General features: G+C 45.7%; 1 protein-coding gene across 1 annotated transcript in view; it reads right to left on the bottom strand.

Annotated features, from left to right (window-relative positions):
- The window catches only part of PLXNA4 (plexin A4), a 749,270-nt gene that overhangs the window by 211,316 nt on the left and 521,191 nt on the right, over positions 1 to 16,763 (bottom strand). Inside the window, exons 7-9 of the mRNA XM_054988198.1 lie at positions 10,978 to 11,131; positions 7,094 to 7,193; positions 3,820 to 3,934 (exon numbers count right to left, since the gene is read on the bottom strand). Of these exons, the coding sequence (XP_054844173.1) occupies positions 3,820 to 3,934; positions 7,094 to 7,193; positions 10,978 to 11,131 (369 nt within the window). The remainder of the gene's footprint in view (positions 1 to 3,819; positions 3,935 to 7,093; positions 7,194 to 10,977; positions 11,132 to 16,763) is intronic.

The raw sequence follows: 16,763 nt of genomic DNA, 5'->3' as shown, positions 1-16,763 counted from the left end.
TCCCAGATGATAGCATCTTCCTGGCGCGATTTCACACAAGAAGACGCTATCTTCTGCATGTTTTGCACAACGTTCCGGAGGCTGGTAAGTCATGTGGAAATGGCCATTGTGATCCAGTGGTTTTGAGCATCCAGCTGAGGGTCTCTTTAGACATGCAGGTTCTTAAAGAGTTGGGTCTGGAGAACTCGGGATTTCTGCAGCCATACCGCAGTTAAAAAGTAAATGGCTGTTAAAAATGTCCCCCAAAGCTGCTGTGTAGCTGCAGGGAATTCGAGTTGGGTCTGGGAAACCTGGACCCAGCTTTTTAAAAATCTGCACATCTAGAGAGACCCTAAGACTGGGGAACATTTCGAGTTTCTCTTCTGTACAGTTTCAGGCTGAAACTCCCCATTTAGATTTCACTTCTCCCTTGTGCAAAGGGAACCTGCGATTCTTCACTGCCAAGGAGTGTACTTAAAATGTATAATCAATTCCCCCCATTCCACTGGGAACCAAAGGGGCTTACATCGCAGGTTAAAATGCTCAGGTTTCAATAAGTATGAGTCTAATAAAATAAAGCAGAAAGAAACTGGTAAAAAGGACATTACATTAGCGGCTTCAAAAGCCTCAGTCTCACACAGCGCTTCTCAACTAAGGAATGAGATGGGGGATCTCTGGCCATTTCCACACAGGTTGTCTGCCTTGGGTTCAATGCAGTTGGGAAGCAAGTTTTTTTTAGGGCAAAAGACTGTGATATGGGCAGGATAATCCAAATTTTCCCACTCACATAGCAGCCATGCAGACTTTTACTGCAACCTTTTCCCCAGTTTGCAGGAAAGCAGGTTTGCGAAAGATTGGAATAAGGCAGTGGAAACATTGCAAGTTGCCCAAATGGACCGCAATGTTGTGAGAAAGCAGGGGGGAAAAATCTGCTTTCCAGTTGCATGGAACCTGGGGCAGATAACATGCATGGAAATGGCCTCCTTCCCATGTTCAGGAAGTCCATGCCACAGTGAGGGGGACACCACTGAAAAGGCCCCAGGCAGGGTCATTTCGTAGAAAAAGAGCTGGAGGAACTCATAAGCATAACTCATTAGCATAACTCATTAGCATATGCCACACCCCTTGTCACCACTGGAAGTGTGTCATTAGCATAACTGATTTGCATATGCCACACCCCCTGACATCACCTATCCTGGCTGTTTTGGACCCAATCCTGGCCATTCAGGGCCAAAATTGGGCCCAAAATGGCAGAAAGGGGCTGAAAATGGCCGAAAAGAGGTCCAAAATGGTCAGGATCGGGCCACTGCTGAGTGGCAGAGTGATCCACCACCCGTCAGAGGCCCGATCTGCGTCGTTTTGGCCCCAATCCAGGCTGAAATGGGCCCAAAATGGCCGAGAGTCAGGTGGGCGGGGCCACCTGACATGTGACCTCTTCGGGGAACTGCCGGAATGGCGTTCCTGTGCATCCCCCCTCGAAATGAGCCCTGGCCCCAGGCCAAGCAGTGGAAGTTCTTACATGTGTATAAAAGAACAGAAAAATTATCTTGGTGGACTTGTATATGTAAAATAACAGGCTATATCCTCTCTGCTTCTTTTCTTTTGAAAATATATTCCACATCTGACTAGCAGCTTCCTTTTTCAGACTCTAATAGCGGAGCCTAATAGCGGCAGTTCTTTTTACGAAACAAAAAGTCGCAGAGTGTACTTTAAACTAGCCAGCTGTCCTTTCAAAAGCAGGAGGTAAAGGGAAATAATACGTCAAGGTGAAATATTCCTGCCACAAATCATCCCGCCGTATTCTCAGCCTCTTTTGATTGAGTCAATGCCAGAAGCATAAATATTCGTGCTTTATGGCCGGGCTGAAGTTTTTAGCCAGATACCAACATGACTTTTTGAAGTCTGGGTTAGAAACGGCCGCAAACCATTTGTATTTTAATTAAATGTGAAAACAGACTCATTGGAGGGCCAAATGAGATGAGATGCTGGAGATTCCCCAATCTGATCTCTTCCCTCTTTAAATTTATTTTGTCAGCAGTCACGGGGGGGGGGGCACAATGGATTGGGAACATGGGGCAGAGGATAATTAACCTTCCCTCCAAGCCACTGTCCTGATTTAACCTCCCCTCTACTCTGACGCTGCTATTTATTTATCTTATTAGGAGAACCTGTAAGCTGCCTCTCCAGAGACCCGGTCAGGGCAGCTAATATTAATAATAACTGTGCTTATATACCACTCTTCTAGAAAGACTAGTGGCCCACTGAGAGTGATGAACGAAGTCACTGTCTTTTGGTGCTACACCTCTGAAGATGCCAGCCACAGCTGCTGGCGAAACGTCAGGAACTACAATGCCAAGACCACGGCAATACAGCCCAGAAAACCCACAACAACCATCGAAGTCACTGTTATTATTATCCCCATAATACAGGGGGGAAGTTGAGGCTGAGAAGAGGGGCTTGTCACAGCCACCTATTGAGCTCATGGCAGTGGTGGGGTTTGAACCAGCAGAGTGCTGGTTTGCAGCCCTACCATTTAACCACTATCTACAGAAATCTCGCTCCATATGTCCTAATGCACCAAACGGTGGTCTTCTGGTTGTCACCTTATCATTGTTCCCCCACTTAAGGTGGCCCACTTGACATCTACTACAACCCATTCCTTCTCCAACTTGTAGATGTGGTAGTGAGGGTGTGCCATGAGGTCATTTTATGCGCAAAGGGCTCTTAATAGGGTTTAAGCTACCAGCATTTATTTGGGGAGAATTAATGGTGCTTTACTGTATTGAGTAAGAGAGTCATGGGTTTTTTTTGCCATATTATGTATGTTTTGATTTTTGGAATTGTAAGCTGTCTTGAGCCGCAAGCTTTCGTGAGTCACAGCTCACTACTTCAGATACCACAGCTGTGACTCACAAAAACTCATACCCTACCACAAGTTTTGTTAGTCTTATTTGTTTATTTATTTATTTTCCACCTTTCTCGCTGAGACTCAAGGCGGATTATATAGTGTGAGATTAGTACAATTAGTGGCAAGGACAAGGGCAGGCGTTTCCATACAGTGTCAGGAACATTTCCATAAACAATGTCATGGGGAAAAAGAATATAAGTTTAAAAAGATATAGGCTGTTTCCACACTACTTACCTTCTTCTGGAACGGGGTGCAACATCATGAAAAAACCACAGAAGATAGCGTCTTCTTGCGCTAGTTTTGCACAACGTTGAGCAAAACTCGTGCGAAGATGCTATCTTCCGTGTTTTTTTCATGATGTTTTGCCCCGTTCCGGAAGAAGGTGAGTAGTGTGGAAACGGCCATAGTATTAGCAAGGATCCAGTACGGGGTTGAGGAATTGCTGAAATAGGTGCTACTAGACACTTGCTCTTTTCTGCTGCTACGGACAGACTAGCACAGCTACCCATCTTGGTCCATCTCCATGGAAGGCACCACATTTAGCCATACAGAATGGAAATCCATCAATCTTGTGCTGCCATTGGCATTTGTCCGGATGGATTGCTGTATTTTAATCATTTCTCCCATTATTTATCTCATTTGCTTACTGAGTACCTTAGGCAAGTCACCAAATTGGGTGTGTGTGTGGGTTACACACACATCTCATCAAACTATTAACTCCCAATTTCCCCCAACCTCAAGTGTAGATTCAGTTACAGTCATATACAGTCACAGCTCAATCTTGACTAAGTTGCCCGGCGATCAACTTCCAAATTGTTTTTTTAAAACTCTCCCTAACTTTTGCCCCACCTCTTTCATGATTTGGGATCTCCTAAGAGGGGTACGTTGGCCAAGCACCCATCCGAATCTCCCCACCTTTTAAGCCCTCCTACCTCAGGAAGTTTGACTCGTCCTTCCACAAAGTGGCAAGTCTGGGGTTCGTGAGTGCAGACGTGGCGGTATTTACACCAGTGACACCGAAACGGGCTTTCGACACAGGAGAGGCACCTGAGCAACAGAGAAGAAGATCCAAAAAGATTAGCTGGCTAAACGTGCAGCCATTAAACAAAAACGAACAAAATAGGTTATTGGAAGATGACCCTGAATGCGAGACGATCTCCCAGACCACAGCTTATCTCTGAGGCAAACCTTCACCTCCTGGAGAAAAAGCGTTCTCTCTTTTTATCTTGCTCTAACTCGCTCTCAGCTTCCATCCACCTTAAACCCTGCTGTTCTTCAAATTGATAACAAGCTTATACTCTGATAAATCAAATTAAAAATGGATAGCGTATTATAGTTTGTCAAGTCAAGAAGCACAACACACCATAAATATTTAAACGCCAGCTTCTCTGGGTTGCCGAAGCTGGTTTTCCCCCCCTCTCTTCCTCCTGCACCGCTGCTTGTCAAAGAGTGGAAATATCGAAATAGGATTTGCCATTGCATGAGAATTACCAAGCGAAAGCAAATCTCTTCTCCACTTGGTTCGTCCAGAGCACACTTAATGCAGTACGGTTCTTTGCCCAGTTATTGACAGACTCGAACAGGAGAGTACCAGATTCAAATCTTAGCTCTTAGAAGAAAAGGCAGGATAATAATACATTCAGTAAATAAACAGATACACCCATGTTTGGGATGGTAAACAAAGTAATGTGTGAAACCCGCAATGGACACTCAAAAAAGGTGCCACAATCACCCGCTTCCCCCAACACCTGTCTGCTGGAAGAGTCCATGCATGCATTTTTGCTTCACATTTGATGGGGCTTGCTGCTCAAATCCCGTACAGCAAAGAAGGAAAGGGGTTTTTGATACTATGGATGAGTTGACCTGACTTGGATTTCAACAGTCAAGCTTTAATTTGTATAGTCAAACATTGCTATTAAAAAATAGATAGTTGTACTTTGATGAATTTTAAGGGGCCAAAATTTTAGTCTATTAAAATTAGACAGTTATACTTGGATGAAATTTAAGTGACCAACATTTTAGTCAAATTCACTTTAAAAGCACTTTCTTAGTATGTGCTTCAGTGCAGTTGCGTTACATTGAATATCCACATATTGGGGTAGATCCAACCAGCTTTCCCATGCAGTCTCACCCAAATCCCAACCTTACTACAGCCTTACTACAGCCTTACTCATATAATTTTTATCCATACAGGTAGGACCTAGGGATCTCCCAGAATTATAACTGATCTCTAGATAACATAATAATAATGATAACATTTGATTTATATACCACCTTTCAGGACAACTTAACGCTCAGTCAGAGTGGTTTACAAAGTATGTTATTATTATCCTCACAACAATAATAACCCTGCGAGGTGGGTGGAGCTGAGAGAGCTCCTACAAGCTGTGACTAGCCCAAAGTCACCCAGCTGGCTTCAAGTGGAGGAGTGGGAAATCAAACCCAGTTCTCCAGATTAGAGTCCCAGCACACTTATCCACTACACCATACTAGCTCTTAGAAGAAAAGGCAGGATAATAACAGACAGAGATATGTTTCCCTTGAGAAAATGGCTTCTTTGGAGGATATACTCTATGGCATGATACCCAACTGAGATCCACCCCCTCCCCAAACTCGATCTTCCTCAGGCTCCACCCCCAAATCTCCAGGATTTTCTCAATCTAGAGTTGGCAACCATACGCATGATCTGCAGTATAACCTTTTTTGGGCGATCAAAGGGGCCCCTTCCTCCCTTTTTCATCCACGGAAAAGCTGGTTGGATCCATTAGCACATTATTGTTTCATCCCTCTAAAGCTATGTACAAGGTTCCCATGATGGGATGCTGGTGAACTGTTTGCATATTTTGTAATCCACCTTGAGTCCCAGTGCAAAAGGCAGGCTACAAATGAAGTAAATAAGTACATAAATAAACTTCTTCTTCATGAGAGTCAACAGCAGCATATGCTGATCTATTGATATTCAAAATAAGTATGGTGCAGTGGTGTCACAACCTCTCAGTACGCTTGTCAGGCTCTGCCAGTTAGATCCCCAGTTACTTCACTGCATACACTTCAAGAGTCCAATTAAAGTTTCTTTATAACAGGGCTTTTTTTCAGCTGGAACACGGTGGAACAGAGTTCTGGCACTTCTTGAAAATGGTCACATGGCCGGTGGCCCCGCCCCCTGATCTTCAGACAGAGGGGAGTTTAGATCGCCCTCCATGCTGTGGCATGAAGGGTGATCTAAACTCCCCTCTGTCTGGAAATCAGGGGGTTGAGCCACTGGCCATGTGACCATTTTCACTGAGGGCAATTTAAACTTTAAAAACTCCCCCCCCCCTGTTCCAGCTGACCCAAAGTGACATCATTGCGCGGTCCCAGAAGCATGTGTGCACTTTGCGTGTGAACATGTGGTACCGGGGCACCACTTCCCACCAGGAGTTGCCCCCAGTGCTGGCAACCCACTCAGTTCCACCACCTCTTTTCCCAGAAAAAAAGCCCTGGAGATCCATCAGTATTAGTGCACTCAAACAGCAACATTAGCAGAAGTGACGGGAGAGGAGGGAAGCAGTGTAAGTTATAGGGCGAAGTTCCCACCCTGGGATAAGGACCGTTGGAAGTTTAGGCGCGCAGGGCCTAGGAGGGAGATGGGGGGGGGGATGGATAGGAGAGGGAAGGATGAGCTCATTACTTGTCTCTGGGAGTTATGGCTCAAGCCGGCATCTCAAGCCTGCCCAGAAAGTGGAAGCAGCCACCTGCGAGATAAGCAACTCACAGCTACACAGTTAGACAGTTAAACAGATAGGCTTTTACACATTCTCAGAGGCTCAGACTATAATACAGAGAATGTAAGCATACATGGTAGATAAGCGGGGCACATCTGACAACTCTATATGAAGGCACAGACGGTCTTGGAGAACATTCTCCAGGCTGCGAAATAATCTCCACAATTGATATCATCCTCAGATTTTCATAACATTTGGTGTTCTGTCATCTATCCTTCACAACTCCAGTTGAAGAAGTTTGGGCATTGGGATCTGGGAAAGAACTTCTGCTTGAGACCTGAGTAAGCCACAGCCCATTACGGTCAACAATACTACATTTAAGGGACTAGTGTATTATATGTTCTTCTCTGGATCAATACGGACATGCTTAATGGGGTTTCCAACACAGACATGAAGCTCCTGCAGAGCGCAGCCCATCCGTCTTAGGGAAACACGAACTTACGAGTTGTGGACACTGCAGTTGTAGAAGACGAAATTGGTGCTGGCAAAAGTCATGCCTGTTTCCTTTGATTTGAGCTGCAGCTGGACAGTGTGATGGTCTCCTGGGAAGAAGAGGAAACAAGATAATTCCAGTTATCATCAGAAAGGTCGACAAAGAAAATTAGCCCATTCCATCGGGCAACCATAAAACTGGGGAATCACCCAACAAAAACTGACGAACAGGCTTCTCTAACAGAGAAACTTTTTTTCTCTTGTGTTATGAGAGAGGAGGAACATTTTGACTTTCTGGCCACATTTAAACAGGGCAGTGTCTACACTATTCACCTTAATCCAGAATGCTGTAGAACATTGCAAAAAAAAAACATGGAAGATAGGATTTTCTCGTGCAAGTTTTCCACTATCTTCCGCAGTTTTTTCACGATGAAGGTGAGTAGTGTGGAAACGGCCCTGGATACTTGTGGCTCCTTAAAGACTAAGAAAACGTTATTCGGGATAAGGTTTTGTAGACGGGAGCCCACTTCTGTTGGTGAAAGAGTAGACCAACAATAGGATCTTTTTCTGTAAGATGTATGAAAAACACCAGCTTTAGTGTCAAGGAACCGTAATATGCAGGGAGTAGAGACTGAAATGCACCCACATGCAATTAAAATCTAATCAAGAAAAACACAGAGACCAATCGCTAGTGAGGCTAAACTAGATAAAATCTGATATAAAAATATCACAATATTCAGAAACCAGTGGGAGAACATTTCAGTTTGCCAAGACACTTCATCACTGACCAAAGAGTAGCAGATCTCAAGGAGAGAAACTTCAAAGGCAAATTACAATGGGAGATTGCTGAAATTGAGTTTATTTGCAAATTTGGAACAATGGATTCCAGGGCTAAATCGGGACATAAGATTTTTCTTGCATCACGATGTTAATTTTCTGCACTTCACATCCAGGTTCTATCAAGCTAACTACAACCTGTATTATAGCTAGCTTCCTGACACTAATTTACAATAACCCTGCTACCCTCTGCCTGGATTATAAGGACTCCTTCCTTTCCCCACTCCTTGCATCTGATGAAGGGAGCTCTGATTTCAAAAGCACGTATCCTGGAAATCTAGTGGATATTTAATGTGCTACTGTACCTAAATCTAGATAAAATCTGTAATTGACAAAGGGATCTTCTTTCGGCGCCTGGCCCATTGCCCTTTCAAATCTCTAATAAGTCTCTAATACGTCTCTAATAAGTCTCTAGTAATAGTGTTCCAAATCTCTAATAAGTCCCCACTGTCCATTCCGCCTGCTGGGCTCCCTCCAAGTCCGTTGGAACTTTCCTCTCCTCTCTAACTTGGGCTGCCCTGATCCTGCAGAAGAAGGACGCAACCTCATCTCCTCTCCTCTCCTCCTCCTGGCCCCACAGCCGGGGATGCTAGTTGGCTGCCATAATTACAAGCATTTCATAAGGAAGGCATCCATGTTTAATGCAAAACTTTGACCTGCTTGCCCTTCTCCACCTCTATTATTTTCCTCCTCACCTGAGAGAGCCATTAATCAATCATGCCAAAGGGAAGTTGACAACAACTCATCACCGCACGCGCGCGCACACATCCCTGCATACATTTTGCCGCAAGCGCACACCTCTGCTGCCCCATCTGCCACCGATGACTTGACAGCTCAGTTAAATGCCTCGTATTTAATGACAACCACCCCCTTTAGTGAGGAATTAAAGGATCAATGAGAATGACATATACCTGTTTGCTCAGAGGTCCAAAGATGGGATTTCGTGGGGAGAGAAAATCAAAAAAATGTTCACCTTGGACCCCCAACCATCTCAGAAGCCACCTCTGCTGTGCCTCAGTCTCAACTGACAGCCTCATCTTGAAGTTATGGTCTAGCATTCATCATAAGTGGCTCACAAATTATGGCTGCCTTGGCTATAGAGGCTGGCCATTGCCCAAACATCTGGGCATGGAGTGGGGGGGTCACTGGGGCAGTCGGGGGTATTTGTGAATTTCCTGCATTGTGCAGGGGGTTGGACTAGATGACCCTAGAGGTACCTTCCAACCCTATGATTCCATGATTCTATCTAAGCAGGGTTGTTCAGGAGTTCTGTTATAAGGAGAATTTAAGATGGGGTCCAGAGATCTGCAGGAACTGAACTTCTACATGTGCCTGTTGCGGGGAATGGAACATAACATGCCACAGCTCCTGTCTACTTTCGGAGGCTTCCGCCACATGTCTAGGTCTGGCCAGAGGCCTCCAGGCACTGATGGAGGATGAATGACATCATAAATCAAAGCCTAGAATCCTCCGTCCAGACGGTGCAATAGAAGAAGGCTAGTCCTGTCAGCTTTGAGCAGGATTAGGAATTGGATGCCAAGTAATTCTAGAAAACATCAATTTCTTTTTATATGTATGTGAGTGCCATCAAGTCAGAACCCACTCCTGGGAACCCCATCAAGGGATTTTCATGGCAAGTGAGGAGCAGAAGTGGTTTTCCATTCCTCTGAATATCAACCCCAGTCTTCCCTGGTGGTCTCCCATCCAAGTTCTGACCAGGGCTGACCCTACTTAGCCTCTGAGATCTGACGAGATTGGGCTATACTGCTTTCCCATCCCCCATTTCTTTTTAGTAGTAAGAAATTACTCTATGGAATTGGTCTAAAAGGTTTTACCAACTCCTAGAATTAAAATGCTTTTCTGTGGACTAGTTTTGGCTGGCCAGAGGAAACATACAAAGGAATATGCTTCTAACACTATGTATGTTGTAGTTGTAGAAACTGGATTTCCTCTGTCGTCCCAGAGGAGATGACTGTCTGGGGTCTGAGGCTCAGCCCCTGGACTTACCAGGATGAGGGGACAGGAGACAGCCAAGAGACAGCTACCCAGTCTCCACAATGGACATCCAGGTCCAGCTCCCACCAGCAAGAGAAGGAGGGAAATAAGCACCTAAGCCTCAGAGGGTCAGACGGGGCAGGTGGAAGCCAGCTAGCCCCATCCACCAGTGGGAGGCTAAGAACCCAGGCAGGGAGGGGGAGGACAACAAGGAAGGGACCCGACCAGAGGGAGAGGGCACAAGAAGCAGGGACAGCCAGACAGCAGCCACCTTACCGGCAGTGGAGGAAAGGCAGAACAGGGCCGTACCTCAACCTGCAGGCAGGCTAGAAGGGATTAGCAAGGACCAGGTGAGGCTGGGAGCAAAGCAACCACAGGCAGGGCTGCCTGAGGCAATCAGCAGAGAAAGCCCTGCAGCCAGCAAAGAAGGCGCAGGTGTGGCTGCCCAGAGCAGGCAGCAAAGCAAGCACAGGTGTGGCTGCCTAGGGCAGCCAGGGCCATGGCTAGAGGGCTGGGGGTGTGGCTGGCAGGTGGAGCAAGGAATGGGTGAAGTGATATAAGGGAAGGTCACCCACAAGGTGGGGTGGTGAGTTAGGAGGTGGGTTGTGTAGGAGCAAGGAGGAATTGAGGAGATTGAGAAAAAGGATGGGAGGAGGAAAAACTAGAGAGAGGAAGGAGAGAAGGAAGAGCCAGCCAAGAGGAGGCGAGGAGGTGAGGAGGGTGGAAGCTGTGGAAGGCTGGAAGTAGGAGGAGGGTGCAGGGACTGTGATAGGTTGAGCAGGCCTTCGAGTGGTAGAGAGTGCACAAGGGTGAGGTATACCTCCCCTCCTTCCACAGAGCAGGAACCTGTGCAGTCCCTGTGTGCAGCCAAGAGCTGCAGTTCAGGTGCATAAGTGCCATGTGCAGCTATGCCCAGGCTGCAGGCTGACAAAGACAACATGCACACTCGCCCCAGGGCTGCCACTGCCTCATAGTCCATCAACGTTGCTTTTAAGTCCCAAAGAAATCCTTTGCTCTCAAAAAACAGTCTAAGGTGATTCCCAACCAAAGCAAAACTCTCACCATTCTCTGTGATGATCTTTGGCACTTCTTTAGCCGCTGGGGAGTAACACCGAATCTTATTCCCCATCACGAAGCCATCCATTTCTGACAGGTCTTCGAAAGTACAGTTGACACCAGCTGATAGCTCAGGGGCATTGTAAGTCTCCAAAACCAGCTGCAAGAGAAAAAAAGAAGGTAGGAGAATCAGAGAAACATGAGGAACGAGAGGTGGCAAGGGAGGAGAGGATTACACTGGAGAAGTTGGACAAATGCCTCTTTGATAAAGGACCTCCTTCAACAGAAAGCACAATCCGAACAGAGGGGAGGGAATGCATATGTCAACCCGAAGTGATGTGTGGCAATGCAGGGACTGTCACTGCTGACTTAGCGCCGTGCTAGGGAGGTTTTGCCTGGGGGTGGTGGTGGTGTGCGCCGCATCGCTCATGCAACGTGGGCAGTCCTTGGAGTGTGACATATAGACTCGAGGCTCGCCAGCCCCAGACTTTTCTGAGGAAGGTAACTAGTTACTCACAGGAGGCCCTCTGTGGACTACAGAGAAACTGTAGCGCTCCCATCTAGCTCTCTTTACGCCTCCACTCCTAGCATCATCAGTAGAGGGCGTGCTCTGGCACCAACAGGGTCCTGTGTGCAAAGGAGTCTCATTATGGACTTTGGCAAGCATCGGAAAAACGGAAAAAAGCCTCTATGGTATCTGCTCCTCCTGGCTCATGTCAGAAGGACTCCTGTGTCCCTCAAGGGGGTAAGAGCAGGGCTTTTTTTCAGCCGGAATGCAGTGGAACAGAGTTCCGGCACCTCTTCAAAATGGTCACATGGCCGGTGGCCCCGCCCCCTGATCTCCAGACAGAGGGGAGTTTAGATGGCCCTCCGCGCTGCTTAGCACTCAGCGGCGTGGAGGGCAATCTAAACTCCCCTCTGTCTGGAGATCAGGGGGCGGGGCCACCAGCCATGTGACCATTTTCACCGAGGGTGATTTAAACTTTAAAAAACTCTTCTCTTGTTCCAGCTGACCCAAAGTGACGTCATTGTGCGGTCCTGAGTTCCACCACCTCGTTTCCCAGAAAAAAAGCCCTGGGTGAGAGTAAAATGTATGGTATAAAGCCAGGCTTTCTGGCTCAGGATTGTCTGACTGCCAAACACTCTGATGAACTTCAGACTGGGGTCTTTCTCAACCCCCGAGACCCTTTTACTGGAGATATTTTAGACTGAACCTGGGACGTTCTGCATGCCAAGCAGACGTTGCCACTGAAGGACTGTCTTTACTGTATATGTTCACGGAATGTGGTATTTACCATTGCATGTAGGGCTTTGCACTTTTTCCAAGGCTTCCCTTGGAGGGGGGGGGGTACAGAGCAGAACAGTTCAAAGTCTTCTACTTGACTCACTCGTTTTCTACGAGCAAAGAATATTTTTCTCCCAGACGGAGAATTCAGACATGCAACTCCTTCCATATCCGCAACCTGAAATGTTCCATTCCAGGAAGTCTTTTACCACTCGATTCTGCTCATGATATAAACTCAGTTTATATAAATTTCAGATACAAACAGAAAAGGTGCAGGAACCGCCCTTTAGATTCACGAGAATCTAAGGCCTCCATATGAGATGCAATTTCCCCCCCCCCCCATTCTTGCCTGCATTCACATGACAATCCAAGGTTCTAGGGTTCGCTTTAGTGTTCACGAGAAGGGGTTTTAGGCCATCAGTAGGAACATGCCAAGCCCAGCTCCCCAGCACCTTACTATCGGAGAAAGACCTTCTGTCGGACTATGGATGACAGGATATGGCAGAGAGATCCCTGGATCATTACAGCAAGACACAGGTCCTTGGTGAAATGACTTATACTCCAGAATCAGATCTTTTCCATATGCACAGGTCCATAAGTTTACTTAGAAGCAAGGATGCATCTGAGCAGTACAACTTCCTTGAAAGGAATAAAGGCTTGAGGAAAGCACAGATCTAAATACTCAAACATTCCCCTCCCTTCTGACCCACAAGTTTGAGCGGGAAGAAGTCTGGGAAACTTTTCTGGAGTTTATACATTACCTAGACAAGATATAGAGAACTGTAACATTTCAGACACTACAAGGTCATTTCAGGGCCAAACTAAAAGTGACAAATGACACAGGTTGGACCCTTGTCAGCTTCCCTCAAGTTTTGATGGGAAATGTAGGCAGCTTGGCGGAATGTTGGGCAAGTGACAGTTGAAAAGTCCATTGGACAGCAGTCGGAGAGCCAAGCTGCAAGACCAGGACGCCTGTATTTCCCATCAAAACTTGAGGGAAGCTGACAAGTGTCCAACCTGTGTCAGGCATCACTTATAGCTTGGCCCTCAGTGAGCTTCAAAGAAATAGATTACCCCCAGCTCTCCCAGCTGTGTTCTCAGGCTGTGAGAGGGAGAAACAAAAGTGAGGCACTTAGTCTTTGCACTATGAAATCAAACAGTGATGTACACAGGGCTCATTTTGAGGGGGAACGCACAGGAATGCAGTTCCGGCAGTTCCCCAAACAGGTCACATGTCAGGTGGCCCTGCCCACCTGACTCTCGGCCATTTTGAGCCCATTTTGGCCTAGATTGGGGCCGAAACGACCTGGATCGAGCCTCTGATGGGTGGTGGATCACTCTCCCGCTCATCAGCGGCCAGATCCTGACCATTCTGGGCCCCTTTTCAGCCATTTTCAGCCCCTTTTTGCCATTTTATGCCCAATTTCGGCCCTGAATGTCCAGGATTGGGTCCAAAGCAGCCAGGATAGGTGATGTCAGGGGGTGTGGCATATACAAATCAGTAATACTAATGACACACTTCTGGTGATGGCAAGAGGCGTGGCATATGCTAATGAGTTATGCTAATGAGTTCCTCCAGCTCTTTTTCTACGAAATGACCCCTGGATGTACATAGCATTTGCAATATGAAATCAGTCAGTAACACCGTATTGGCAGTTAGTATCCCCTCGAACAATGACATAGATGTAAGGGCTAGAGACATGACACCTTCATCATCTGCAGCCTGCTATCACAGTTAACGGTCAGCGTTTTCAGCCAACTTTGGGTTGAGTGCCCGCTATCACTTTTCTTAGATCTCTCTTTTTTAATTTTCTAAATCTTGTTTTTAAGGTGTTTGCTATTATATTTTTGAGGCTCCTTCCTTAATATACGTAGATACGAGGCCTCAAGAAACCTTCAAAGTCCTAGCATGCAAATGCAGACTTCAAGAATCCCTTTAACTTGCAGGCTGGTTGCAAGTTTGCAACATTATCTTCTCGTGAGGAGGCGTCTATGAAATGTGAGTACGTCTTTTTGATCACTGTGCATAATAGTTCACAATGATTTGAATGGTAATTGATTGTTTTTATGTTTTCATTTAATGAGCTTTTTCTCTTCACTTTGCTTTTATTTTTGTCCACAGTTCAATAGGATATTTGCAAATCTATGGTTTTATAGTACTTGCTTGATGTCATTTGTACTTAACCAGCTTGAGATAAGTTGTGGCTTGTAATAATATGCAGTACATTTACACTTGAATGAGGTAAAAGCTGAAACGTGTTTGGTGTTTTGGATAAATGGAGTATGTGACGAACGCATGTTCTTGATGAACTAGTTAAGCGATAAATACTTGCCATATTGCTAGATCCATATACTTTTGTATATGTTGGTTTATCGGCTATTTAGCTTTGGAGAAACTGGGTTCTTTCTGTTGCGTTGCTTATTGTTGAATATATTTCATTGAAGCTATTAAAGTGTACTTTTACTTTGGTTTCTCCATTTCTATTTTTTTTAACCTTATTCACTGAAACTGATCTTTGTAAACTTCAGGTAAGTTTTAATTTAACCTCCAGGCTTCATTGGACAAAATCTGCAATACATTCTGAAGAACTTTTTCTGCAAACATGCAAGGGAATTAGCAGAAGGAAGGAAATTCTCATTTTTAATTTAAAAAATCCTCTAGGGTTATTTTTTCCTCTTATTTCCCTGCAACTAAATGATATGGATTCCTAGGAAAGGTGAGATACCCCGCAATACCCCACAAACCAATTAGAATTGTAGTGCCTGACAAGTGGCGATCAGCAAGAGGGGTGTTGGCAGGGATATTAATAATAATTGTTTATATACCATTCTTCTAGACAGATTAGTGCCTCACTCAGAGCGGTGAACAAAGTCAGTTTTATTATTATCCCGACAATGCAACTGGGGAGCTGAGAGGAGCGGCTTACCCAAGACCGCCTACTGAGCTAACGACTGCACCGGGATTCGAACCAGCAGAGTGCTGATTCGCAGCTCAACCACTTAACCAATGTGTGCTGTGGTGTCATGTCAATTCTGGTTTGAAAAAAGGTAGTGACATAGGTAGCTCTAGGACCAACCAGAAACTCTGTGGTAAAATCATAAAGTTTCCAGCAATTTGTAGAGCTACCCTACGTCACTTCCAGAGAGACAGTTTGGTGTAGTGGTTAAGAGCGGCAGGACTCTAATCCGGAGAACCAGGTTTGATTCCCCACTCCTCCGCTTGAAGCTAGCTGGGTGACCTTGGGTCAGTCACAGCTTCTAGGAGCTCTCTCAGCCCCACCCACTCACCTCACAGGGTGATTGTTGTGAAGATAATAACAACACATTTTGTAAACCACTCTGAGTGGGGCATTAAGTTGTCCTGAAGGGCAGTAAATCAAATGTTGTTATCATTATTATTTACTGAAAATGACATATACACTGCAGGGGTCTGCACATGGGAGTAGGAAGTAGATCTCCCACCCCCACTGTGGAAATGGCACTCCTGAAACCGACACCCAGTCAATGCAGTCAAAGACCTGCAACAATTTCCTCTGATCTCTTTGTATCCCTAAGTACAAACCTAACGCATCACTAGGAACTAAAAGGGGGAAAAAACATAAACATGGGAGGATAACATACAGTTTTTAAAAATGCTCTCAGATCTCAACACTATCCAAAGGCAACAGAAATGTAAACACTATATGAAGGCTGATGCAAAAGCAGATTTGACCCAGATGCAAAGCCCTGCAGGCCAAGAACGGCCGAAGACATTGCGGCGCCTGAGGCAGAAAACGCACACGGACATAAACTAGAATATTATGCTATGTTTTGGACATGTTACTGTCCTTTACTGGTGGCCAGAGGCCATCTGGCTGACCTTGTCTAGCGATAGGGCTGGCTTGGCCACAGGCAACATATTGCACACTCAAAATGCCAACTTTTATTGACTTCAGGCATCCACTTCTATACTGGAGGAGCCCAACAGGGATCGATCTAATGACACCTTCTGAAGCATAGCAACTAAGGGCCAAGCTACAGCAGAGTCCGGCAGCCCTGTGAAGCAGCTCCCAGGTTTGTGGTTTTAAAACAGCTATGGGGAAATCCCAAATTCAGATGGAAGATGGGGCTTAAGCTTTCCCTTTTCACAATTTTACCAACCTTATGTGGCCAGTGCCTCACAGAACTGCTGTTTGGAACAGTATTTGGAACAGTGGTTAGACTAGTAGTTTTGGACTGGGAATGGAGAGATCCAGGTTTAAGTCCTCACTCAACTGTAATGCTCATAAAAGGGTGACCATGGCCAGTCATTCTGTCTCAGCTTAATCTATCTCATAGGGTTGTTGAACAAGTCCATCTGAAAGGGTAGCAGCATCTATCTTAAGTATTTTTGCATCTATCTTAAGTATTTTCTACCGGCTGTGGGTTGGGGGGCAGGGAGATTGCTCTCCTTTCAGAAGCCCCATCACAATCCCCAAGATCACTGGAAAAGTATTAAACAATGAATATTCCAATAGAATGGGGAAGG

The sequence above is a fragment of the Eublepharis macularius genome, chromosome 9, assembly GCF_028583425.1.
Source record: "Eublepharis macularius isolate TG4126 chromosome 9, MPM_Emac_v1.0, whole genome shotgun sequence".
Lineage (NCBI taxonomy): Eukaryota > Metazoa > Chordata > Lepidosauria > Squamata > Eublepharidae > Eublepharis > Eublepharis macularius.
Note: the sequence above shows the minus strand (reverse complement) of the source record. Positions and strands in the feature narration are given on the sequence as shown.